The following is a 26,765-nucleotide window of genomic DNA, read 5'->3' as shown; positions in this document are numbered from 1 at the left end:
TACATATATGTATGTGTATTTGTATATATATATATACAGAGGTGGGCAAGCTGCCCTAATCTTATGGGACCCAAGATAGCCAGTCTGGAAAAAGAAGATCAAGGTTGAGAAACTTACTGCACAATAGTCAAGATGGCATGGCTCTGATGTAAGAATAAACAAAAGGCTCAAAGAGAAAGAAGCCTCCTGTTTGTGGTCACTTGACTTTTGACAGGGGCACCAAGACTGATCAGTGGCATGTATATGTGTATGTATATGTATATGTATAATGTATATGTATATGTATCTATATGCATATTTTTTCAGCAAATGGTGCTGAAAACACACACGTGAGAGAATTTCCCTGGACAGCTGTTTGATCTCATCTGTAAAATTACAAAGGGGCAGTAGCTGTAGCTGTGGAATCTAAAATCATAGATGTCCTGGTTTAGGCAGTGGCTTATACATGATGGCAAAAATACAGAGACAAAAGAAAAAAAAGTGGATTGAACCACAGAGTAATACTAGTGTCGTGAACACTGAGAAAGTGAAGTGATAACCTCAGCTAGGAAAAGGACTTTGTAAATTATGTGTTTAATAAAGGACTCGTGTCCAGAAGCTGTATTAAAACACAGTGATTAAAAGATACATCATCAGTTTGAAATTGGCATCCATTCATTACACCACTCAGCACTTTTCCTTGGACTACACCCAAGAGAGGTTGACAGTGTTGGCCACTTTCAGGGCCCAGCCTCTTAAGGTCACTTAGCCATCAGCAGGGCCTTCGTGTTGGTCCAGAGATGGCCCACAGTGAATGCTTGACACTGTGCAAAGGGCTGGTAAGTCCATGAAAAGATACTTGGTGTTGAAAGTCATTCAAAACCGCCAATCAAATCCAGGGAGAGGTAGGACCTCATGCCCACCTGGCTGTGTAGCAAGAAACAACTAGAAGCAAGTGCTGGCATGAAGAAACTATAGTCCTCACTCATTGCTGATGGGAATTTAAGGCGGGACAGTGCTCTGGAAGACTCTGTAGCCTGTCTTCAAAGCGTTAAGCATCAGTTACTGCAGGACTCAGCAGCTCTTCGAGTATACCCAAGAGAAATGAAAATATAAATTCTGTATTATGCATAACAGTAAAAGAAGTAGAGACAAGGCCTGTGTCCGTCAGCAGGCGAAAGAATAAACAATATGAGGTCTGCTGTATGGTGGACTACAATTCAGCAAAAAGAAGAAATGAAGTCAGTCTGTCCGTGCTACCAGCAGTACACGCTGGGAAAAAGCTGGGCGCAAGCCCCATGCAGTTTTGTGATTCATCTTGTGTGATGTCTTCCGGACAGGCAGTTATTGCTTGTCCAGAGAATGGACAGCTTTAAGGCCATCGCGGGGATGTGGTTACTGATATTCAAGACAAGGGTGAGGAAAATGTTCTCAGCTGAGAACATTTGTCGTGACACTGTGGATCTAATAAGGTTCTTAGCTGGACGCCTGACGACATGCTCTCAGGGTGCTGTTCCTTCCAGGGACCTTTTTGAGGTTGCTTTCCCGACTGTGGCCTTGGTCTGTTTCTTTCACATCTGTCTCTGTTCATGTTTGGTCCTTTTTCTTTCCACTCAATGTCTGTCCCGTCTTCTGAGGGACAGCTGGGTTCATAAACCAATGGATTCATTCTTTCTTTGTTTCCTGAGCAAATTCCTGGCACTCTCCTGCCAGTTGTTTTTAATCCTTTGATGTCACCTTGTTTTTAATCCTTTGATGTCATATTATGAACACATTTTTTTTTTCAATTTTCTCCTTTTTTTTCCCCATACAAATTCTTTTTCTCCATTATGTAAAAAACAAAACAAAACAAACAAACAAACAAAAAATCCCTGTGTAGCAGAGAAAATGTTGGCTAGTATCATCTCTACAAGGACCTGTGGGCACACATGTAAAGCTGTTCTTAGTACCTAGTACTCTTCTACTCTGTGGCCTTGCTCAGATTGTTTCAAGTATTGTATTATTATTATCTGTATGACTGTAAGCATGTGTGAACATGTGTGTGTGTGCAGGTCTCAAGGGTGACCTGCAGACAGCTGGGAGCATGGGAGTGCAGGTGAGCATGCGTGAGCGTGCATAAGGGTATACAAGTGCACGTGAGCCTGTGTGAGAGAGCGTGTGAGCACGTGCGAGCAGACCCGCCACAGCATGCACGTGGAGGTCAGAGGATGCCCTTGTCAATTCAGGTCTCTCCTTCCTTCATTATTTAGGTCGCCAAGCCTGTGCAGTGAGTGCTTTCGCTGAGCCATCTTGCAGGCTCCTGGCCCGCAGCTGTGATCCCGCGTCTTCTCTGTGTAAAGGAGGCGGCCCCTGCTACCCAGTGCTGTCGGCCTCAGTGGAGTCACACAGGCCAGCAAATCACTGAGGACTTGATATCTTGTCTGGACATCTTCCGTCCTCCTTCCACCAGACAGTGTCGTGTCTGACGCTATGTCTTCCTTGTGTAGAATTGTGTTGATTTCTGAGGAGCTTCTCCGCCGTCAGTCTCCTCGGTGGCTACGTAGTTTCCTAGTGACCCCTTCTCTTACCTTTCTTTCCTTAGAGTCTGTTCTTACCACACCTGTTTCTGTGACCCATATGTAACACTCAAAGTTTAAAGCACATCGTAAAAACCTAGATTCTGGGCCAGGAATAAACTCAGTGGCTGAGAGAGCTCATTGCCCCAGAAGCCATGTTGGCGGCTCATGGCTGCCTGTGGATCCAGCTTAACATAACTGCAGCCATTAACTGCAGTCTTTAACTGCTGTCTTGTGTGCCCGGTAATCTGGGTAGGCATTCTAAATCAAATAGGATAAACAGCAGCCTGAGTGTCACCTAGTGGATTCTTCCTGTGTATGAGTTCTTTGAAAGGCCATGTAGTCACCCTTGTCCAGCTTAACCCATGGACCCCTTCTCCTGTCTCCTTGGCTGGCCAGACCTGCCCCAAGGACCTGGAAAGCTACCTCTGCACAGTGCTATTTTTGTTTATCTGTCTTCAGTTTGAAGCAATGTCCACATCCTATCTTCTACGCTGGGCTAAACAAAACAAGATGTCTGCAAGGTCTTGCTCGCCCTGCAGCTCTAGGAATCTGTTCCTTGATTCTGCTGCGGTTGGTGGCTACCAGTGCTCCTGGGCCTGTGGCCACAACCTTCCCTTTCTGCCTTCGGTCACATGCCTCCCCTCCTAAGGGTGCAGGTGACAATCTCCCTGACCTCTTCATTTAACTAAACTGCACACATGGTCCTGAGAAAGCTTACTTTGGAGGTAATCAGGGCAGAATTTGAGTGCTGGATCCTTGACCAAGTGTTTTGAAAACAGACCAACATGTGCCAGAGGCCTGGGAAACATCAAGAGCTACCGAGTGCTGTCAGTGCTATTTCTGGGCTTCCATCTTCCTCTCGTGACATCATAGTCTTACGTTAACCGTGTCATTGGTTAACGACACGCTGGTTGGGTGCCCTCCCCTCCTCTGCAGGCCAGTGCAGCTTTGCACTGTCGGGCACTGGACACACGGCTGGAGACAGCTTGGTTGCAGTGGGCCACTCAGAAATACCTCATGTGTGAGTGCCAAGTGTCCTTAACCCAGCAAGCCAGAGATGCAGGAAGCGGGGTACCCAATGCTGAGGCTCCTCTGCAGAGAAATATGCTGGAGAGCGCAGAGAGGATGCTGGTCCTGAGGGAGCAGTTGGAGACTGGCATAAAGAGTGCTTCAGGGCCTGGGCTCATGCACACACTCACTTGCCCTCACCGGCACATGCACCCAAACACTCGCCTTCACACTCACTTGCAAAAGTACGATTCACAGAGTTGGTGTCTTCTGTCTGGTCTGTGTACGTGTAGTATAAACATCTCATTTTCCCCATGGGAGTTTGGTCACAAGTCTGTGAGGTCCTCTCCAATACAGGGTGCGTCCTTTGAGCACAGGAGGCGTGCCTAGGTGAAAGGCCTCTTGGCAGCTCCCTTGGCAGCATTCACTGAGGGTTTGAAGGCTGTAGTTTTTGAGTCTGTTTGACAACAGAATGGTGTGTGACACACAGGCAGTTATCTGTCAGGCCACGGCTTCACAGTTCTGAGTCACAGGCTGTTCTGCGGATCACCCCTAAGGCTCATCCCGGCCCCAGTGACCCTGAGGCCTTCTGCAGACCCTCTTCCAGGACCTTCCGTGCTGCTCCTGCCTCTGCCTTGCAGGGAAGAGTGTTAGGAGGCAGGAGAGGGTGGGCACGGAGGAGGAGGGCTGGGTGAGAAGTCACGGCTGCTGGTGCGGGGCAGAGGTGTGTCCAGCTGGGAAGGGCCCTGCAGGGCCAGCAGCCACGGAGCAGCAGTGTGGGCTCCCTGGGAGGAGGCTTTGTGTTAGGTGCCTGGTACCGAACAGCCTTCAATGCCTCCTTAAGGAGTCTGGGTTTTTTTGATTCTGCTGATGTTTTTCTTCTAAGTCCTTGCAGTACAAAGTTAGAAGATATACATGAAGATGTATTCCAAGATCCTCAGTGAAACCACAGAGATCTGAATGTTATAGGTTTTTCTCTGCCCACTTACCACAATTTATGCGTTCTTGCCACCATTTAATGTCTAAGTTAAGCAAAGAACATCAATATAGTGATTGAAAAAAAAAGAACAACAGTAAGACAGAACCAGTTCAGCCACGAGGGCAGGGAAAAGCTGGTGTTGCTTTACGATGGTGAGGCTAATGTCAGGTCATAGCCAGTCACCTTGCTTTTCTTTTCTCCATAGTGTCAAATCAACAGTGCCTTGACGTCCTTCCACACTGCTCTGGAACTGGCCGTAGACCAGAGGGAGATCCAGCATGTCTGTCTGTACGAGATCGGTGAGTATGAGAGTTCATCCAGCCTGTGTGATTGGTGAATTTCCTGATTAATGGTTGACGTGGGTAGGCCCATCCCACTGTGGACAGTGCCACCCCAGGGCGGGAAGCGGGCTGGTAAGAGTGTTCCCCACAGCCTCTGTTCCAGTTCCTGGCCATCCTCAGCAATGGGCTGTGGTAGGGACCTGTAAGCCAAATAAACCCTTTCTCCCCCCCCCCCCCAAGTTGTTTTGGGAGGCACAGTTCTTCCCTCTGTAGCGACAGCAGGGTCACATGCAGATAGACCTGGTACCTGGCAAGCGGAAGGCTTTTCCCCGTCAGCTGTTCTGGCCTCTGCTTCCTGGAGATACATGGGGTCAGGGACTCGGGGATGTGTGTCTGCCTAGGGTTCCCTTCCTCTCCTGAGTAGTTGCTGAGAGCTGCCTGCACTCAGCTCTGACCTTGGCACATAAGAGATTTCCGAGTCCTTTACTTCCCATTGTGCTGGGAAGAATAAATACAACTTTGGGCTGGAAATATTTCTTTCTTTCTTTTTGAAATATTTCTTAAGCATAATGCTGTTTGGGGGGATTCGCCCAATATAGCAAGGTTTTGGGCCAGCATGGCACAGAGGAGAAATGAAGGGCAGACAAAGGAGAAAAGATGATAGAGCATTGGGAACGGAACATGAGTTAGATTTACTGCTGGGGACGGGGGTGATGAGGAAGCAGAGGACAGACAGGAGGCTCCCTGGCCACTCCCCTCCTGTGGGCACACACCTCTAAAGAAAAGCACAAGAGAAAAGACTGGGGATCATCCAACAAGCGGTACTGCGTTGCAGTGCCTGTTACGGTTCAGTGAGAGGAGAAATGTATTTCTGTGTGTTCCCAACTCTCCTGGAGGTCTGTGTGGTGGCTGTGACGCTGAGTGAGGGTTCAAAGAATGCGCATTTCAAAGCCCAGGCTGGACAGTGGTTTCTACTTCACCATCTCAAGGTGAGTGGCCAGGGAGAGCTAGGAGCCGGAGGGTCCAAGCCTCAGTGATTGGAGAAAGCCAGGCAGACCTAGGAGTAAGCAAATCTGTGACTGAGGACGGCGGATCGGGTCAGTGGGGACCCAGAGGCTGCCTTGCTTACAGTTGCCTTCTGCCCCCGTTTTCAATTTAATTCAGATCTTACACCAATATCTTACAGAGTGAGCGATGTTGCCCCATACTCTCAGACTGTGCCTTGGAGGATGAGACTGTCTTTTCTGGACTGCACGGCCACCTCCACTAGTTCCAATGACAAGTCTAGGGTGACACAACTTCTTTTTTTTTTTTTTCTTTTTTCTTTTTTATTTATTTATTTTTTTTATCAGTTACATTTTATTAACTCTGTATCCCAGCCATGTCCCGATCCCTCATTCCCTCCCAGTCCCTCCCTCCCTCCCTCCCTCATCTCCACCGTGCCCCTTTCCAAGTCCACTGATGGGGGGGGACCTCCTCCCCATTCATCTGATCCTGTTTTATCAGGTATCTTCAGGACTGGCTGCAAAGCCCTCCTCTGTGGCCTAACAGGACTGCTCCTCCCTTCGGGGGTGGGGAGACCAAAGAGCCAGTCATCGAGTTCCTGTTAGAAATAGTCCCTGTTCCCCTCACTTTGGGAAACCAATTGGTTACTGAGCTACCACAGGCTACATCTGAGTGGAGGTTCTAGGTTATATCCATACATGGTCCTTGGTTGAATGTCAGTCTCAGAAAAGACCCTGTGCCCAGATATATTTGGTCCTTGTGGAGCTCCTAACCTTTCCCCATCAGACTAACTCCCCTTCTTTCTTATGATTCCCTGTACTCTGCCAAAGGTTTGGTCATGAGTCTTTGCTTTGAAAACACTGCTAGTTAGAGTCTTTCAGATGCGCTCAGTAGACTCCAGTCATACGTTCAATGCACATCCCATCTGTCTTTCTAAATGAGGATTGATCATCTTACCCCATGTCCGCTCAATTGATTATCTTTTTTAGGTGTATAGATTTCATTATGTTTATCATATCTTATAGGTCTATATAAGTGAGTATATCCCATGTTTGTCTTTCTCCTTCTGGGATATTTCACTCAGAATGATCTTTTCTAGATCCCACCATTTGCCTGCAAATTTCATGATTTCCTCCTTTTTGATTGCTGAGTAGTATTCCATTGTATAAAAATACCACAATTTCTGTACCCATTCCACCGTTGATGGACATCTGGGTTGTTTCCAGGTTCTGGCTATTACAAATAGAGCTGCTATAAACATGGTTGAGCAAGTGTCCTTTTTGTGTACTTGAACAAACTTTGGGTATATACCTAGCAGTGGTATAGCTGGGTCTGTAGGAAGCACTATTCCTATTTGTCTTAGAAAGCGCCAGATAGCTTTCCAGAGTGGTTGTACCAGTTTACATTCCCACCAGCAGTGGAGCAGGGTTCCCCTTTCTCCACAACCTCTCCAGCATGTGTTATCGCTTGAGTTTTTCATCTTGGCCATTCTGATGGGTGTAAGGTGATATCTCAGGGTCGTTTTGATTTGCATTTCCCTGATGGCTAATGAGGATGAGCATTTCTTTAAGTGTTTTTCTGCCATTCGATATTCCTCTGTCGAGAATTCTCTGTTTAGCTCTGTTCCCCATTTTTTAATTGGATTACTTGGATTGCTGCTTTTCAGCTTCTTTAGTTCTTTGTATATACTGGATATTAGTCCTCTGTCAGATAAAGGGTTAGTGAAGATTCTTTCCCAATCTGTAGGCAGTCGTTTTGTTTTGATGACGGTATCCTTTGCTTTACAGAAACTTTTCAGTTTCATGAGGTCCCATTTATTGATTGTTGCTCTTAGAGCCTGTGCTGTTGGTGTTCTGTTCAGGAAGTTGTCTCCTGTGCCAATGAGTTCTAGGCTGTTCCCCACTTTTTTTTCCAATTGATTTAGGGTATCTGGTTTTATGTTGAGGTCCTTGATCCACTTTGACTTTAGTTTTGTGCAGGGTGATAAATATGGATCTATTTTCATTTTTCTGCATGTAGACATCCAGTTGGTCCAGCACCATTTGTTGAAGATGCTGTCTTTTTTCCATTGAATGGAATTGGCTTCTTTGTCGAATATCGAGTATTCATAGGTGTGTGGATTTATTTCTGGGTCTTCTATGCGGTTCCATTGATCCTCCTTTCTGTTTCTATGCCAGTACCATGCAGTTTTTATTACTGTTGCCCTGTAGTACAGCTTGAGATCAGGAATGGAGATACCTCCAGATGATCTGTTGTTGTACAGGATCGTTTTGGAGATTCTGGGTTTTTTGTTTCTCCATATGAAGCTGAGAATCTTTTTTTCAAGGTCTGTAAAGAATTGAGATGGTATTTTGATGGGAATTGCATTGAATCTGTAGATTGCTTTTGGCAGTATGGCCATTTTCACAATGTTAATCCTACCAATCCATGAGCACGGGAGATCTTTCCATCTTCTGATATCTTCTTCAATTTCTTTCTTCAGAGACTTGAAGTTTTTCTCAAACAGGTCTTTCACTTGCTTGGTTAGGGTCACACCAAGGTACTTTATGTTATTAGTGGCTATTGTGAAGGGTGTTGTTTCCCTAATTTCTTTCTCAGCCTTTTTGTCTTTGGTATATAGGAGGGCTTCTGATTTTTTTGAGTTGATTTTGTATCCTGCCACTTTGCTGAAGGTGTTTATCAGCTGAAGGAGTTCTCTGGTTGAATTTTTGGGGTCGCTCATGTATACTATCATATCATCTGCAAATAGTGACACTTTGACCTCTTCCTTTCCGATTTGTATCCCCTTGATCTCCTTTAGTTGTCTTATTGCTCTGGCTAGGACTTCAAGTACTATGTTGAAGAGATATGGGGACAATGGACAGCCTTGTCTTGTCCCTGATTTCAGTGGGATTGATTTAAGTTTCTCTCCATTGAGTTTGATGTTAGCTATAGGCTTGCTATATATTGCCTTTACTATGTTTAGGTATGGTGACACAACTTCTTAGCGACACGCCTGATCTAAGAATATTCTTTTGTTGTGGTGGTTGTCATCTGCCTGTTTAGTTTGGTTTCTGGTTTCTAGCCCCACAACCCTGCCTCCGTCTCCAAGGTGCTGAGATTCCAAGCCTGGATCCTACGTTTCTTTCCATAGAGGCAAAAATATATGGATGAAAGAGTAATGGGCCCCTGCCCACAATCCTTCCCTCTGTGGGCTTGAGAAGCCACTAGCCCCTTGAAACTCCCTTTCTGACACCAGCACAGCACAAGCCACTTGTGCAGGGCTGGAGTCAGGACCAGCACACACCGTAGCACAGGCTGGCGTGCGCACACACACGAGGGCTCGGGCGATGGAAGGGCAGTTAGTAACCATGGGAATAAAGCGCTGCCGTCCACCAGAACACATCAGGTTTGGATGGAGAGGAGCTGGGATCTGTCCTAAGCAGCAGCCTGCGGCGGCCTGCGGAGGGTGAGAGTGCAGTAAGAGTCCCTCATTCTGGTGAGTGCTCTTCAGTGAGTGCTCCTCAATGACAGTTGCCAGGCGTCTGTCGGAGTCGCCTCTACCCTGCCCCCTCCTGCCTCTGCTGCCCCTGCAACCGAGAGCAGGTTGGCATCTGTCTAGAAATCACACTTTCTTCTTCCGTACATCTCCATGGGTTCGTCTTAGCGTCTACCCGGGGAGTATAGGGGGAACAGTGACTCCTTCAACATTTTTAAGTTCAAAGTTTTGAGCACCTCCAAGAACACTCAGAGAGAAGGGTTTCAGTCAGCACGGTTAGAGATTCACGGCTTAACTGTAGGCCATGGTTTTCCTACTTCAGGATGGTGTACTGAGCTCACCACCCTAGTGCTGGTGCACTGAGCTCAGTACCCTAGTGCAGGGTACCCCCAACTGCAGGTGCACTGAGCTTACCGCCTTAGGCTTTTGGTGTAAGCTCGTTCATGTGGAGCTTACCTGTGAGCCTTGCCTCTGTCTCAGAGTGCTGTGTCAGGCTCACTGTCTCGGGGCAGCACACTGACTGCGCTCCTCTTGCAGGCTGGTGCAGCATGATTGAACTCAACTTCAAGGATGCCTTTGGTTCCTTTGAGAGGCTGAAAAACGAGTCCAGGTGGTCGCAGTGCTATTACGCATATCTGACCGCAGGTGAGTTTGTCCCGTGTGACCAATCAACCCCACATCCTGGCAGGTGGGGACGGAGGGGGAGGAAGCAGGACGTCCCTCCTCCAGTTTCTCCCTCCTTGATGTTTGCTGCAGCTGATACGGGGTACAGGGGCGGCTGCTTCTCATCCCCATCTGATTAAAGAATTGAAAGGTGGGAGCAAAGTGTTACGAGAACTCTTAGGGGGGCCCGCTGGAGCCACCGTATCATAACCAGAAAATCTGGATCTTTTCCTGGGGTTCTTAGTAAAAGGACTTAAGCAGAGGGCCAAATAGAGTTTGAGGATAATTTATTTAAAAACCCAAGGGCAGGCAGGCAGGCAAGCTGGGCTTCTGCCAGCTGCCTGGGAGGGTGGGAGAGAGAAGGGGAAAAGCCACGGTGCTTGAGAGCTGTTGGCGCAGAGGTTGGACCCAGTGATGAGCAGCCACTGGTGAAGAGGGGACCTCAGGATAAAAGTAAGGAGGTCCAAACTGCAGAGCTTCAAAGCTTCCCTAGTGTCTCCAGCATCTGAAGGGAAGTGACCCGAGGAGAAAGGGATCACTAAGCCTTTACTTGCCCGTGCTTTTTCTTTGTGGTGTTTTTTAAAAATGTTCTTTTTTTTTATTTATTTACGTATTTTATGTATGAGTGGACTGTCTTCATGCACACCAGAAGAGGGGATCAGATTCCATCACAGATCGTTATGAGCCACGTGGTTCCTGGAAATTGAACCCAGGACCGCTGGAAGAGCTGTCAGTACTCTTAACCTCTGAGCCATCTCTCCAGCCCTGGTGTTTTTATCTTCCGGTTTTTCAGAGTCAGGCACGTCTTTTCGTGAAGTGGGTAGTGTTAGGTTGGGGCTGTGCTCACAGCGTTCCATGGAGCCTGAGTTTGCTCTGCCCCCCCATACCGAGACAACCAAGTCACATTCCCAGGGCGATGTCACGGAGCTCAGGGCACCCTCATGCCGGCAGCATTGCAGCAAGCATGACCGGGGCGTGCGGCTTTGGGTTTTGAAGCTCTTAGATGGCATAGTTGGTGGTGTGCTGCCACCAGGTGGACAAAGCTGTTGTCTGTCTCTGAGCCACAAAATGTCCCCTGTGGTTTAGGGGATTCTAGGATTTTAGGGGATTTTAGGATTCTAGAGGGGCAGAACTGAAGAGACAGGGAGGGGATCTGTGCCTCTCTTCCCTCTGACCCGAACGTCTTCAGGTTTGCTCCCCATAGGCAACCTCAGAAGTTATTCTTTTACCTAAAATTCAAGAGTAATGCAAACATTTGTCTTGGTGCTGGGAATCGAACCCAGGACCTTGCTGTGCTCCCACCCTGAGCTATGTTCAGGTACCACCAAGTACCGCAGACATTATTGGAAACACCCCCGTATTCCTTAGTGTTCAATCCCAACCCCTTCACTCATCTAACTAAAATAAGGCAGCCTCTGCCTTAGTCAGGCCTTGTGTCCTGAGTGTCTTACAGATCTGTGTAAAATCCCACCAGAGAGCGGCCAGTGAAACTGCGTCAGCTTCTGTGGGGGCGCCTTTCTGGGCCTTCGGTTGGGCGCTCATTATTTCTGATACGTGGGTTGGAATGTTAGGTCTCACACTTGGAGAGTTATTTTATACGCTTTGCCAGCATCGTGGCTAAAACAAGAGCTGCTTGTTGGTAGGCATTGGTGTGCCCAGCACTTTGAGGAGTAAGTGATCCCCAATTGCCTGGAGGGATGGGTGCAAGAGGGCCAGTGGTCGGCAGCTGTGGCTGGGTCTTGTCCAGACGGTGGCGGGCAGATTTTCTGTGTTGTTTTTGTTGGGCATAGGAGAAATGATTGTGTGAGCTCGCTCTATGACCAAACATTTACACCCCGAATATATGGAAATGCCAGACCACTCAGTAGTTCTGTGAGAAAAGGGTCCTCATCTTCGTCTCTGGTGTGTCATGGTGAGGAAAGGAGCGCTTGGTCCCCGCAGTCAAGGGAGGCGCCTCACAGGGCTGTGTTTGAGTTGGCCATGAAGGAAATTGCGGCCCACCAAAAGAGACAGGCATCCTGCACCTAGGCTTTGGCTCCCTGTCTTATGTTCTCTAGTGATACAAAATACATAGCACAAGCCCTGCTGTTTTCCAGCATCCGCCATTGTGCCTCAGTGCTGCTTCCACTGCCAGCATCATCCGTCCCAGGACTTCCTGATGGCTCCACATCAGAAGTCTAAGCGCTCACCTTGCCGCCTCCTCCAGCTCGCGGTCACCTCTGTTCTAGTCTGCCCCGGCATTCAACTGCCCTGTGCCTCCCATGAGTGCACAAAGGCCGGCCACAGGCTCAGTCATGTCCCACTGTGTCCTGTATGTCTGCCTGCTTGGTTTACCCATTCCCCCGCTGGTGGACATTTCTTTGGGTGGCTTCTTCCTCTTGACCGTTGCTGGTGTGTTTGCTGAAAACACCCGGGTACAAATGTCAACCCGAGCCCTTGCTTTCAGTTTCTTTGAGAACACCTGGAAACAGAGTTGCTGGGTCTGATCTGCTGCTTTTTCAGTGTTTCTAAAAGGTTGAACTTTCACCGAAAAGAGAGTCACCTAGGGATGGCGCCACTGAAGAGCAGCCAGTGCTCTTAGCCTCTGTGCCATCTCTCCAGCCCTAGGCCTCATTCCTCAGTACCAAGTCCCTCCTGCTTTCAAACAGGGGTGGGCTTTTGAAACCTCAAAGCCTCTCTCTCCGCCTGAGGTGTAAGAGGGATATCTGGAAGGTTGGAGTCTTCTTCAGGGCCCGTGGCACTGGTGTTGCGTCGTCTCTGTTCTCATCAAGTGTCCGGTCACTTGTTCTGTTGCTGTGCAGATGCACCATGAGCATGGCGACTCTTGCAAAAGACGGCATTCAATTGAGGGGCTCGTCTGCTGTTCCAGAGGTCGCCCTAGTGGGAAGTATGGCGGCAGGCAGCATGGCGCTGAGAAGTAGCTGAGAGCTTTATATCCTTACCCAGCTGAGTGAGAGACAGAGAAAGAGAGAGAGAGACCCTGAGACTAGGCCCGGGAAACACTTCCAACAAGGTCCCACCTGACCCTTCCGAACAGTTGGTCAGCTGGGGAGCAAGCATTGCAGATACTGTGCGGCCCACTTTCACTCAGCGCACCGCATCCTCTGAGGCTGAAAGGAGGGTCTTGGGCTGGGAAGGTGACTCATCGGTATGTGCGCCACCTCTTTACCGTGCTGGGCGCCTCGGAACATGCCAGGCAGGTGGGTGCAGGGTGCCAGCCCACCCAGCTGGGTCAGTGAAAGACGTGGTCTCAACAAAATCAGGTGGGACCTAGAGAAGACACCTGGCGCTGGCTTCTGGTCTCCACACGCATGTGTGTGCACACATGAGCATGTACATAGACCTCACGAGGCTAGCGCCATGGCTGCGTGGGTAAGGTGCTTGCTTCAAGCCTTACCCAAGACACCTTCTGGTGTCTTGCAGTTTGTCAGGAGCACTTCTGGTGTCTTGCAGTTTGTCAGGGACCCTAGTCCAGTCCCCAGAACCCATACGGGGAGGAGAGGCTCCACCCCTGCGAGTTGTTATCTGGTGTCACCCAGCTCCCCACCCCGTGCAGTGCAAAATGAATAACTGTCATGAAGGTCTGATTGTTCTCCGTGACCCCCAGCTAAGGCAGCAGAAATTCTCCCTTCTCCTTGCTTTACCGGGGCCTCTCGCATCATGGCACTTCCCTGACGCTCTCCGTTCCTGGGTCCACAGGGAGCCCTTGATGGCAAGCCATCACGTCTTTCCTGGGGTGCCGACATACCATGCCAGGGTGGGGGAGGCCAGTTTGGGTTGGCGCAGATCTCACCCTGCATTCCAGCTGGGGATGGGTGATTTCTCCTTTGGAGCCCTCCTACGAGCGAGACTCTCCTGGCACTGCCATCACCCCACCTCAGCTTTCTCCAGACCTTGTGCCCTGTTGATGTTTGCAAGGCCTGTGCTGCCCCGTTCCCACATAAGGAAGGCAGAAGTAGCAGGCAGCTTTTACCCCATTCCAGGTACGGAGGGGGAAAGCAACCTAGGGGAAAGGAACGGGCGTAGGTAGGCTCGCTGCTGCCCAGGAGCCGAGGGCACGATGCCCGTGAGTGCTGGTCACTTCATTACGGTAGTGGTGCTGACGGTAGACACGAGGTCTGCTGCCGAAGGAAGGGGAAGATGGTTAATCTCCAGGATGGGAGGCAGGGGTCCTGCTGGCTAGCAGCTTTCAACCACCCTGCAAGGTACAGCTCAACACCCAGCTCCTCATGGCTTCCCACAACCCTAAGAGAAACGATCCTCTTTTCCCTGAGCACTGTGGGCCTCCTTCCTAAGAGACTGTCACCATAGCACTGTAGGTATCGGACCCCAAGAGGGAGGGAGGAAGGGAGGAAGAGAGGGAGGGAAGATGGGAGGAAAAGATGGAGGGAAAAAGGAAGGAAGAGAGGGAGGGAAGAAGAAAGGAAGAGAGGGAGGGGGAGAGATAGATGGATGATAGATAAGTAGATAGATAGATAGATAGATAGATAGATGGATGGATAGATAGATGATAGACAGGCAGACAGACAGACAAGACAGTGTTTTCTTACAACTCTGGTGGCTTGTGATGGTAGATGGCCAGTGAGTGTGTACAGACTGCTTTATGACCGCTCTGAGCGCTCTCCTCCCCATACCTTCTTCCCTAGGCCCCTTGTCACTCAGCGCTCTGAAGCTGGGGTTTTCAACCAGCTCACACCCTGTGACAGGAGCCCAGCATCTTCTTTCATGTGATGCTCTCTCCTCCCAGGAGAGGGCAAGGACCCAAGTCGTTCCCCAAACTTTGGAAACACAGGCCTGCTGGAAAGAGTTAATCCTGGGGTGAAGGACTGTGTCAGCAGGATGGTGCCATCTTTTGGACCTAGCTTGTTTGTGTCCTTTCCCCGGAGACCATGGACATGCGCTTCTGGTGTCTTGCAGTTTGCCAGGGAGCCGCTGGTGATTTGGATGGGGCGCAGCTCGTCTTTAAGGAAGTCCAGAAGCTGTTCAAGAGGAAGAACAACCAGATCGAACAGTTCTCAGTGAAAAAGGTACGCGCGTCAGAGCTGCCGGTCATGTGCGTGACGGACGGGTAGAACCGGCACTGCCCCAGATAGGCCTTATGCTGGCACAGTCAGTGTGTTCCCCCTGTGGCCTTGCTGCTGCTCTGAAGGCACAGGCTGCACATAAGGAAAGCAGGGTTGGCTTTGCCTTGTAATGAGACGTCCTGGACCCTGGACAGCTCGTGAGCCCTCCTGGAAGGAGGAAGTGTCTGTCTGAGGCGCAGGTCACTTTAGGAGAAGTTGAAAGGCAGATGGCCTGCTTCCCAGAATGGCGACAGCATCACATTTTGTTGTAATAAAGAACAAAGCGTCATTATCAGTAGCAGTCTCAGGACCGTAGGAGGAATGTCTCGATTTTACTGTCTATTTCTGACACTAAGATATGGCTGAGTAGCCATGAGTGGTGTTCCACCTTGTTATAGCTTGATTTTTTTTAACCTTAGTTTTATAAATTTTCTCTTACTCCATAAGGTTTTTAAAGTTTAATTAACTTTTATTAAATGAATAATTCATGAATTCATTCCAGCATAAAATAGATTATAGGGACGGCTCGCCTTGTAAGAGTCCAGACTGCGCTTGCAGGAAAGGGCCCACGTTCGGTTCCCAGCACCCCTGTCAAGCAGGCACAACTGCCTGTAATTCCAGATCCAGAGACAGGAACCCTCACACACATGCATACATGCACGCGCGCGCGCGCACACACACACACACTTAAAAAGTAAAATAAATCTTTAAAATAAATAAACAGATTACAAGGCTGGGGGCATAGCTTGGCACTGGAGCACTTGGCCAGCAATGAAAGGCCCTAAGTTTGGTTCTCCTGTTCCAAAACATAAGTAAAATGATATTATAAAATGACAATGCAGCATGCAGCGGAGAGCCCTGGGGTTCAGTAGAAGAGGAAGTCCACACAACCACGATGGATGTGTTCTCTGAGTTAGTCACTCAGCTTGTGTAGGTTCAAGGATTTAAGCTGGAATGCATCCTTTCCATCTGTACATTCTCAGAACACAGATACCCAAGACTTGGCTGAATAATGGATAAGAGACCCAGCCATGAATATATTTTAGAAGTAACACTGCAGGACATTTGTAACGTGGAGAGAGTCTTCACGCTCGGCCTCGTAAGGGAGGGCAGTTCACCCCGACCCTGCCCTGTGCTGTGCCTCCGAAGTGCAGCTTGTATTAGGGCTTGCTTTTGAAGCTCCTGGCCTAACATTCTGAGAACCCCTTGCAGGCCGAGAGATTTCGGAAGCAGAGCCCAACCAGAGCGCTGTGTGTGCTGGCGTCCATCGAAGTGCTGTACTTGTGGAAAGCCCTTCCCAACTGTTCCTTCCCCAATCTGCAGAGGATGAGTCAAGGTAACACACGCTCCGTGCAGCCAGCTGATTCACCAGGGCAGCGTCCCCCAGTCCCACGGCCGTGCCTGCTGTCTCAGAGAGTACTCGTCTGTCATGCTGTGGTGGGTGATGTGTCGTCAGAGATAGGAGTCAGGCACACCGGTGTAGACACACACACGTGCCCTAGGAGTGCCTGACGATGCTCGTAATGAAAGGGTGTTAACTGGGCATGACAGTGTATGACTGTGATCCTAGCACGTGGAAGGTGGAGGCAGGAGGATCAGTAGTTTAAGATGACACCGTGAATTCAAGGACAGTCTGAGCTACATGAGACCCTGTCTCAAAAGACGAAACAAAGCAAAAAGCCGAAAAACAAAAAAGGAAAGTGGTGCCCGTTATACCAGCTTGGTGAATGCCATGGGCACATACCGAAAGGTCCTGTTTTCATGTGGAGCGTGACCTGCGTACATACATGAAAGGTTTGGGTAGGCAAGTATCTGGGACAATATTTGTAGCTTGGTGTTGTAGCAGAGCTTTTTGTACCACCCCTGCATTCCTCTCGGAAGGATCCTTTGAGTCCCGCCTCTTTGCAGACACTGTTCTGAGCTCTGTGTCCGTAGGTTAGTTTGCCTGTCTTTGACCTGCGTAGAATTATGGGTGGCGCTCTTTTTTGGTACATGGCTTTCTTCGTGAAGTGTCACGTCTGTGGCGTTTGCCGCTCAATAGCCTCTTCTAGCAGATGGTTTCTCCTCCTCGCTGAGCAGTGATCCATTGTGTGGACACACCAGGACCTCTCTTTGCTTCTCTACTCCTGTGGATGAGCACTGGAGATGTGTTTGAAGCTGCTAGGAATATGTGAATTGTGTAAGTTTGTAAGTCTCTTATTTCCAGGGTAAATTCGTAGCCATGTAATCAAAAGCCGACATTTTGGATTCATGTTGTTGAAAATATAGGTAATCTTGGCAAAGTCGTTTTTATGATAATGTCAGGAAATTGCCCGGGGAGACCAGCCTGGACCGTCACATGGAATGGGCTCTGTTGGTCACTAGGCAAACGACGGAAGCTTGTAAAGCCTGAGTCAGAGACATCCGCACAGCATGGTGGGGTCTAGGAAATCGTTCTCCCCACCCCCAGCCTTCAGAAGGAGGGAAGGAAGGGAAGACAGTGTTAGCATGCCTGTTGTATGGAGAGGAAGGAGGCTCGGATCCTAGGCCCTGACAGCCACCATGGCTCACCAGACTAAGTAGCAGACATGTCGCTGAGCGATCCTCCATGCAGCCTTACCTTTCTGGGAACTTCAGAGGCTTAAGTTACACATGGAAAGTTCAGCAACAGGAGAAAGCTCGCACCTATAACCCAAGCTCTTCAGGTTGCAGGTTTAAGGCCAGCCCTGGCTCCATGCCCTGTGCTGAGCAAACGGACAAGACAGGGCTGCTAAGGCTGCCGTGTTCAAATGAAAGCACAGACCCCCAGAACAGGGTTCCATGGAGTGCATCTCTGGAAAGCTAGTCTCATATGCTGCTCTTTCCCAAAAGAGGTTTACGGTGGGCAGTTTGGACGTACTCCAGGATTGGTAAGCTAATGCAGAAAGTTCCTCAGATTGTGTGCAGCTACACCTGACCGAATAAGGGATTATTTAGTGAATCACAGATTGTTTTTAGACAAGACTTTCTTGTGGGTGTGTTCTCTCTCTCGTGTGTTTGTGTGCATGTGTGTTTACACATGTGTGCGTATGTACTTAGAGGCTAGGAGATGTGCTTGAGCGTCTCACCCCCAGCACCGTGCCTGCCTCCATCCCTAGGTTCTTAGATTACCAGCCCATGCCACCATGCCTTGCCTTTCTAATGTGGGTTCTGGGGACCGAACAATGGGTCCTTGCAGTTTAATCAAATGAGCTGTCTTCCCAACTGAACTTTTGTTTATTTCTTTAAAAAATAATCTCTACCCTTAATGGTCAAATGCATTGTTTTGAGTCTCCCTTGGTGCCCAGTGCAGCAATCCAATAACCAAAGTGTTTGTTGCAAAGTGTCTTCATAGGTGGAAGAATGCAGATTTTTGAAAAGGTCTGAGATTCACAGCAGAATTGGTCTAGAACCACCCCACCAACTTCCTTCACACTTTCTGACCCCCTCACACAACATCCCATAACAGTGCAATGCGTTTGTTGGCACAGATGACATAATATTACACAGTACAGCACAGTGCTCAGAGGTGTGGGCTCTTGTCGTGCATCCTGGCATTTGAGCGAGTGTCTAACGGCACGGGCTCGCTCATGCAGTACCTATGAAAGCGCTGTGTCTCTGCCCTGAGCATCCTTCCTCCCCTTCCTGCTCATCCTCCTCCCGGGAACGCTGGTAACTGGTGATACTTTTCTGTCTTCGTGCTCTTATCTTTTCTAGAGCGCCCTGTAGTTGCAAAGGCGCAGTTGAGTCTGGACTTCTGTAAGGCTCATGTTTGTGCTGAGATGACTCAGGCTGCAGAGTGCTTGCCACGCGGGCACGAGGACCTGGGTTTCACCTTCGGAACTCACATAAAAAGGAAATACGGCAGTGACGCATACTTGTTATCTTGGCCCTGGGGTACAGACGCAGCCGAGTCCCTGGCCAGCCTAACTACCTTCTGTCTCAGAGAACAAAACCGTGACCGGGGAATGGCACTGAAGGCTGATCTCGGCCTCCACACACGAGCACCTGCACACACATGAAAATGTACACATATGAACCCACGCACAAAGAAAGGTGGATGGTTGTGCCTTTCTCTGATTAAGGAGCGTCACTAGTGGGTGAACAATGGATGCACTCTGAATTTGGGAGGGGGCAGAAATATAAACTAAACAGACACGGCTGCTGTCCTTGGCGACACTGAGGTTCTGAGTGGGTGTCTTTTCTTCTTTTCACGCCCCTTCTCATCAAGCTTGCCATGAAGTGGACGATCCATCTGTCATCGGATTGAAGCATTTGCTCCTTGGTGCCATACACAAATGTCTAGGAAACTCACAAGATGCTGCTCAGGTAAACATGTTGCCATGGCTACAGTGGAAGAAACGGTGACTCCCTGCGCCTGAGCTTGTGGAAGGGGAGGATGAGAGCAGAAAACAGGAGAACCACTGCCCCTGTGATGGGGCTTTCTGCCCTGTTTGCTGCATGCTGACTTTTCAGGTGCTGTGGGGGCGATGGGTTATGTGATGTTCTTAATGTAACTACAGATTCTGAGAGCACTCCTTTCTGTGAGGACTGCTCGTGCCGACAGCTCTTTATCAAGGTGACAGACAGCTGAGAGAGGTAGAAATGAGGAGTCTTCCATTTGAGGGGGCAGTAAGCCCTCACAGACAAGAACAGAAGCATGACAGGCTTGTCTTCTCTTTCCCTATTCACTGTCTTCTCTTCATGCCAATAGATGGCTGCCCAGGGCTGGAGGAGAGCGCTGCTGCCTTAGGCTTACGTTAGAGAGCTGTTCGGCCCTGTGGGGAGAGCACCGGAGCAGACAGCTTGGATGGGATTTTTTTTTTTCCTAGTTCTGTTTCAGGAGGTGGTGAGGTGGAGTGTCATGGAGGAAAAGAGAACCATCAGCTACTTTTTAATTTTAAGGTTTAGTTCACTGTTGTCTTTTGAATTCAGTGCTAGGATTTGAACTCAGGGCTTCATTCATGTTAGATATGCTTCTACCACTGAGCTACCCCTCCAGGCCAGTTAGATAAAAACAAACAAAACCCTAAAATATGTGGTATTACATCAGCTCCTTTTTGAAATAGTTCCATATGTAGTATAGGAGACTTGGCCTTTCTATCATGGACTATTAATATATTCACATTGAATTTGAAGTTAATCTTTCAATGTAAATTCTATTATTACATGACTCTAAATAGCTATTTTAGATTCCGTGCTTGGGTAGTGGCAACATGTATGTTAAGAGGTGGACTTCGGTCTGTGCGTGTTTTGCCTCTTACAACTGGGATGTTTAGACTTTATAGCAGAGTTTCTGCGGCTCAGTAGACGTTGGTGTGCTGGCACAAGTGAGGTGGCCTGATGGCCAGCGCGTTTGTGTTCTAGGGAGATCTCTCCAGCAGGTGTGGAAGGGTTCTCAGATGCAGACGGGCAAGCAGAGACATGAAGGAGCTGACAGTTTGTAGGAGTATGGGTGCAGTCGGGCAGAGCCACACTGAGAGAATTCAGTCAGTCTCAGAAAGACAGGTCGGGTTTTCTCTCGTCCAGGTCATTTGGTTCAGATGGCATGACGCAGAAGTGAAAGTATGGAGGGGTTGGGAACTCATGGGGGGAGGTGGAGGGGAGGGCAGCTGGGGGTGGGGAGGGTATTCCAAATACGCCGTGCACTTCCACGGAGACGGCCTTATGGAACCCAGCACAATAAAAAGTTTAGACGTGGGGAGGAATTCAGATCAGCAGAGAAGAGAGTTGATCTAGAAAAAAAGAAAAGTTCTCCTTTCCTTTGTCCCTCGGCTGTGAGGAGCCTCTTTCCAGTAACATTCCTGTGACTCTCAGTTCTTCCAGCGAGCTGCCAAAGACGAACTGTGTCGTCAGAATAACTTGTATGTCCAGCCATATGCCTGCTACGAACTTGGCTGTCTTCTTCTAGACAGACCGGAGGTAAGAGTTCTTCCCCAGTTGGGTGGTCTTCGGCAGGCAGAGTGTGCACACGGCCGCACAGAGGTTAGGCTGGACCTCCTGTTCCTTTTGCTGTGCTTGGTCTCCTGGGTGAGTCCAGGAAGCTGACACCTCTTTTTAAAGAGACAACAATGGCCACACTGGACCTTTAATTACAGCTGCCACTTTCCATACAAAGCTTCCTTTGTGGGAAGAAGCATCGCCATTTTTGGAAGAGTGTGATATTGTGTGGTAAACTGGGCTGGAAGCCGGGCCATGCTGCCATGTGTTTTGATGTGTGCCACTGGCTAAGTTAGCAAGGCCCAAACCCACTCCCCAATCTGCACAATGGGGTAAAACAAAAGCAGCTTACCGATTTAATAAGAATTATGGTGAGAATAAATAATACAACACATGAGATTCCTTTAAACTATTACAACTATTTAAACTATTGCAAGTGTGAGGACCTGAGTTGGAATCTCGAGAACCATATAAACACAGGTGTGGCAGCACGTGTCTGTAAGCCCAATGCCAAGAGAGGGGAGGCAGAGCCCGGGAGCTGCCTGGCCTCCAAGTCAAAGGCCACTGAGAGAAACTGTCTCAAACAAAGGATGGAAGGACACCAGAGGACACCCAGGTTATCTGCTGACCTCTGCAAGCTGTGCAGAGAATCCCTCCAAACACATACACACACACACACACACACACATACACACACACACACAAAGATGTGTAATCTAGCACAATTTGTTGTTGTTGTTATAATGAGATTTCACTAGTGCCTGAAAGCAATGACTCAAATTCTCTGATTGAGTCATTTTACCAAAACAGGAAAAAAAAATCTAACTCTCACATATTTGGATTGGAACTTGAAGCATCACACCGTTTATTGTAAGGGAATGTTTACTCCTCAGGTCGAGGGTCCTCCATTGTAGATTTTCGGACACTGATGTTAAGTGTTTTCTTCTGTCCACAGACTGTAGGAAGAGGCAGAACTCTTCTCCTTCAGGCAAAGGTAAAGAGCCCCATCCATCTGCCTCCTCGTGGCTGCTGTCACCTGGGTCTGAATTCAGGAAAATTTGCAAGGGTTGTTACACGTGTTCATAATTCTGGAGAGAGGTAGCCAAGCAAGTCAGTGAGCGCGTGGTTTTGAAGGGGGACCTCCCAGATGATGAGAAACTATTCTAGAATCACCCAGCTCCTGTGTTGGTGTTTTCATGGGGAAAATAAACTTTCCTTACCATGGATTTTAAGTAGGTGGCGCTGTGTTTCCAGATCAGCATTGCACTCCCGGGACCCAGCGAGTTTCTCCTGCCTCCGCCTCCTGCCTAGATGGGGCTGCAGTCTTACGCCACCATCCTCGGCTCCAGGAACAAGCAACTTTTGATTTCATACTTATGTTTTAAAAATGTTTGTTCTTGTTATTTTATATATTTTGCCCGAGGGTGTGAACCACATACATACCTGCTGTCCTCGAAGGGCAGGAGGAGGCATCAGATGCCTGGAACTGGAGTTAAGGATGGCTGACGGTGCCCATGTGGGTGCTAGGAATTGAACCTGGGTCCTCTGGAAGAGCAAGCAGTGTTTCTAAGTGCTGAGCTGTCTCTTTAGCCCCTCCTGTGGTTTTAAATAATTTCTCAACAGTAGCTTGCTTTGAGCCCAACTTAAGACTAGTATTTCAAGAAAACTTTGGGAAGTTTTCCAAAGAGAGTTTGTAATCCTCCAGCCTTTATCCTCCCAAGTGCTGGGATTACAGGCGAATGCCACCGGGCCTTTCCAGCAGCTTTCAGCACCCTGCATGAGTGTTGGGGAGTGAGAATATTGGAGGTCAGGGAATTATTCTATGGCTGTACCTGTGGTATTGTGGGAAGGTGTGTGCGCGCGCGCGCCTGCCTGCTGTTCCCTGGGGACAAGCTTGCCTAACAGTCCCCAATCACCTCTGTCTGGTCCTTCCAGGAGGACTTTTCTGGCTACGACTTTGAGAACAGATTGCACGTCCGCACCCATGCTGCTCTGGCCTCCCTGAGGGAACTGGTCCCTCAGTGAGAAACTCCGAGTGACCCCTCAGTCCCCTCCACCCCGGGTCAGCAGTGTGAAAGCAGAGGAGAAAGCTCTTGAAGACCAGCTTTTCTTCTGGAGGTCACCTGGGGTTTCCTGGTGTCGCTGACAAATTAAAGATCCCTCTCCCAAACATGTAGCTGCGGAATAATAAAGACGTCCACAATGACAAAAGTAACCGACCCGGGAGATGGTTAAGTGACCTTGTTCAAACGTTTTAGTTTTGTGATTTATTATTTTTAAAATAAAATCAAGCGAAATATTCACCCTGTGGTTTGTAGACGTGCCTGCATTAAGCACAGGTCAGAACGGCTCAGTGGAGCCATACCCAGACGATTGTGAAGAGTACCGCACATGGCACATCTCTTGTGTTTAGATCCAAATTAAAGAGATTTCTAGTGTTTAACTTGATCCTGGAAATATTCCTATGGCAAATGTGGCACAAACAATCTTGGCGGGGCAAGGTGGCACATGCTTTGAGCCCCGCCCAGCATGCAGGAGGTGAGGCGTGAGGCAAGCAGGATGAAAAAAAAAATCTTATCCCTGTTTTATGTACAGTCAGGTACGACAAGGGCAGCTGACTTCCTGCAGTTAATTACCCTTGTTTCATGGAGCAATGAAAAGAACGCAGACCTCAGGACCGTGAAATGAATTCTCTTTTTATATAAAACATGTTAAAAAACTTGGAGCTCTATGCTTGACTTACTAAAGATAAAGTGCTGTGCAGCTCAGTTCTGTCATTAGTATTCATCCTCAGAGGCTGGGAGGTGGCTCAGGCAATAAGCCACCGAGCACGGGACCCGAGTCCCCGTCCCCAGTACCCATGTGAAAACAAAAGTAGCTAGGCGTGCCGCAGCACAGCTGTTATCTTGGTGCCTGGGAAGCAGAGGCCGGAGGCTCCCTTCAGCTCCTCACCGCCGAGCTAAGTCTGGCTGAAATGGCGAGCGTCAAAGTCAGGTTGAGCGAGAGACCCTGCCTCAACAAGATAACGAGAAGGATGACTGAGGAAGCCCTGACCTTGACCTCTCGCCTCTGCATGCATGCACACGAACACCCCCTACACACACATTCATCCTAGATTGTCTGCAAAAGCTCTCAAAACAGAGGCAACAGAACAGGAGCAAAGAGAAGATAAGTTCACAATCAGAAGCATGTCCCTGCTACCAGTCTGTTGCTGGCTGTGTAGCACCTATATTTTAGGAGTTCTGTTGTGAAAATTATCTGATGAACAGCGTTTAGAAACTAACACAGCCCTCCACCTGTGGGTCTGGACCTCTTTGGGAGTGGAATGACCCTTTCACAGGGGATGCACAAAGGACATCCTACCTCTCTTTACATTCTGGTTCATAATAGGAGCAAAATTACAGTTATAAAGTAGCAGTGAAATTTATGGTTGGGGTCAACACAGCCTGAGAACAGTCTTAAAGGGGTGCAGCATGAGGAAAGCCGAGAACGACTGCTCTCACAAAGGCTATTGTGTGAGTTTAGGTTTGTAGCTGAGAATATTTGGTGGTGAATATTTGGTTGTATGTTGCCAGCATTTAGTCACTCCCATCTTTCCTCAGGTTACTGACTCTTTTTATGAAAAAAAAAAAAATGCAGTTGTGTTGCATTAAATTAAATTAAATTAAATGCAGTAAATTCATTGCTAGAATTTACTGTTTGTTTTTCTCTCTGCACAGCTGTGGTTTTGGATAAATACCTTGGTCACTTTAAGAATCTTTGCTGCTTTAAGAATCTTTGCCACAATTTGGTTTGGGCATCTTTAGGCTTCTAAGTTTTCACTGGACTCAAGACTTTCATTTACCTATCCTACTCTCTGAATCACAAGCTCGTGTAATATCAACATTTCAGAAGTAAAAACAGGAACAAATCAGCTACAGTATTGTCATATTTTATCTTATTTAATCTGATATGAAAGGCCGGGGAGTCCTAATCTGGCATTGAAGGGTGGGGTGTTCGTTAGGGGTAGGGTACTTACACTGAAGGCTTGGGTTCTGTAACCCCTAAAAATTTGTAATCTTGTTTTGAGGACGCAGTGTCTTTGATTGAAGTTCTTCCTCACTGTATCCACCATCATTATCTATCCCATAGCCTGTGTCAGCCACTTGTGATTAGACTATTGCCGAGGTATTCACACTGATTTCCTGATGTGGATCTTGTATGGAGTTAAGATATTATTTTATTTTGCTTTTGATTTTCAAGACAGGGTTTCTTTGTGTAACAGAGTCGTGGCTATCCTGGACTCACTTTGGATGGAGCCTTTGATGAGAGGGTGGATACACTGTGTATGCTAAACATGTTTTTATGATTGGCAGACTTAGAGGACTGGTCTAGTGAGGACAATGCCATATGTGCTCTTCTGGCTGATGTAGTAAGATTTTTATCTTTATGGAGTTAGGTATCTTTATTTTAATGGATGGTAGATAAGTCTTCTGGGTAAAAAAATTATAACTTTCAGATGTCACAGAATAGAATATTGTCAGAGATTTATAAATCAATTAATTCACACACACACATACACACACACACTGCCGTAGCTGATTTCTTTCTTAAGCAAATCACAGTGGCAGGCATTCAGATTTGGCCTTTTGTCTATGAAGATACATTTGTGCCATTGTGGTTTTCAGTCTTGCTCACTTGGGTGGAAGTAAAACAGCTCTTCCCACAAAGATGGTAAGGTTTCCTTTGAACCACATATGAGTGACCACCCCAGAAACATGAGCTCAGGATTACAGGGAGTGACGTATGTCACCATAGAAGTGGCTACAGAAACTTTCAGAGTCACAAAACAGAGCCCAGCTACAAATCAATGCGTTTGCCAGACACTCTGGTGGGGCCCTCAGGTAAGTGTTCCAGAGCGGTGGGCTGCCATAAGCTTCAGACGCGGATGGCGGAGTTAGCATCTGTGTCGCTCAAGCCCTGTGGCTGCTTTAATCCATTCCCAAAGGTTTCCCTCTCACCCAGGAGGATGTTAGGTCCCTCAGAGGAGGGCAACAAAGGGCTGGGAAGATGGCTGAGAGTAGCCGAAGATAATTTTGGCCTTTGGTTTGCACTGTAATTCTCCAGTCATGGAGTTGTAATCAGTGAGTCTGCAGTCATCGGCACAGAGCTCTCCAGGGAACTGGTCCCTAAAGGAAAGCTTGGGCACAGATGACTGCAAGAAAACGCGACAGAGCTAGGAAAGCGGTTCAGAGCGGCCCCCCTTTGAACTATATGTGTGAGAGACTATTTAATAGAGTGCAGTGCCCAGCGGGAGGCCGGGCTCCTTCTCCCGGCTGGCTTGGGTTTGCTATCGTAAATTAAGGAGGGAAAAAAAGCTTCGCGGTTGCTGCCACTCAACATCAAGCTTCTCAAGAGGAGAAGGCCTGTGCTCTACTTAATGACCCCCGTTCTCTGTAAAGGTGGCTCAAGAAGGGGTTGCGGGGAAAGGAGGCAGCGACGGCAGGACAGCCAGCTGTTAATGTGGTTCCCCCCCTCCCCAACAGCAGTGTTTCTTTTTGCTCCCTCGAGACAGGGTCTCCTGTTATCACAAGCTGACTGGAACTCATGGTCTCCTGCCTCGACCTCCTAGAGCTGGGATCGCGCCTGCGCACCTCCGGCCCTGCCCTCTGAGGTGCTGAGGACTGAGTGCAGGGCCCCGCGAAAGTCATCACGACCTGCCCAGGCCCGAGCTGCACCCGCACTACAGCCACTGCTCCAGTGATCAACCACGGGACGGAAGCTCCGGCGGTCGAAAACGTCAGTTCCTCCAGCAGGAGGGTCAAAAGACGAAAA

The 26,765-nt window shown here is 48.5% G+C and overlaps 1 protein-coding gene across 1 annotated transcript in view; it reads left to right on the top strand.

Annotated features, from left to right (window-relative positions):
* Nucleotides 1-23,254, top strand: part of Ttc39c (tetratricopeptide repeat domain 39C) — an 88,025-nt gene extending 64,771 nt beyond the window's left edge. The window contains exons 7-14 of the mRNA XM_060377667.1: nucleotides 4,730-4,823; nucleotides 9,826-9,933; nucleotides 14,869-14,978; nucleotides 16,227-16,350; nucleotides 19,243-19,340; nucleotides 20,829-20,933; nucleotides 21,907-21,945; nucleotides 22,887-23,254. Of these exons, the coding sequence (XP_060233650.1) occupies nucleotides 4,730-4,823; nucleotides 9,826-9,933; nucleotides 14,869-14,978; nucleotides 16,227-16,350; nucleotides 19,243-19,340; nucleotides 20,829-20,933; nucleotides 21,907-21,945; nucleotides 22,887-22,976 (768 nt within the window). The 3' untranslated portion in view covers nucleotides 22,977-23,254. The remainder of the gene's footprint in view (nucleotides 1-4,729; nucleotides 4,824-9,825; nucleotides 9,934-14,868; nucleotides 14,979-16,226; nucleotides 16,351-19,242; nucleotides 19,341-20,828; nucleotides 20,934-21,906; nucleotides 21,946-22,886) is intronic.
* Nucleotides 23,255-26,765: the final 3,511 nt, after the last annotated feature.

This window comes from Meriones unguiculatus, chromosome 2 (genome assembly GCF_030254825.1).
Source record: "Meriones unguiculatus strain TT.TT164.6M chromosome 2, Bangor_MerUng_6.1, whole genome shotgun sequence".
Classification (NCBI taxonomy): domain Eukaryota; kingdom Metazoa; phylum Chordata; class Mammalia; order Rodentia; family Muridae; genus Meriones; species Meriones unguiculatus.
The sequence above is the reverse complement of the archived record's forward strand: the minus strand, read 5'-3'. Positions and strand labels throughout refer to the sequence as shown.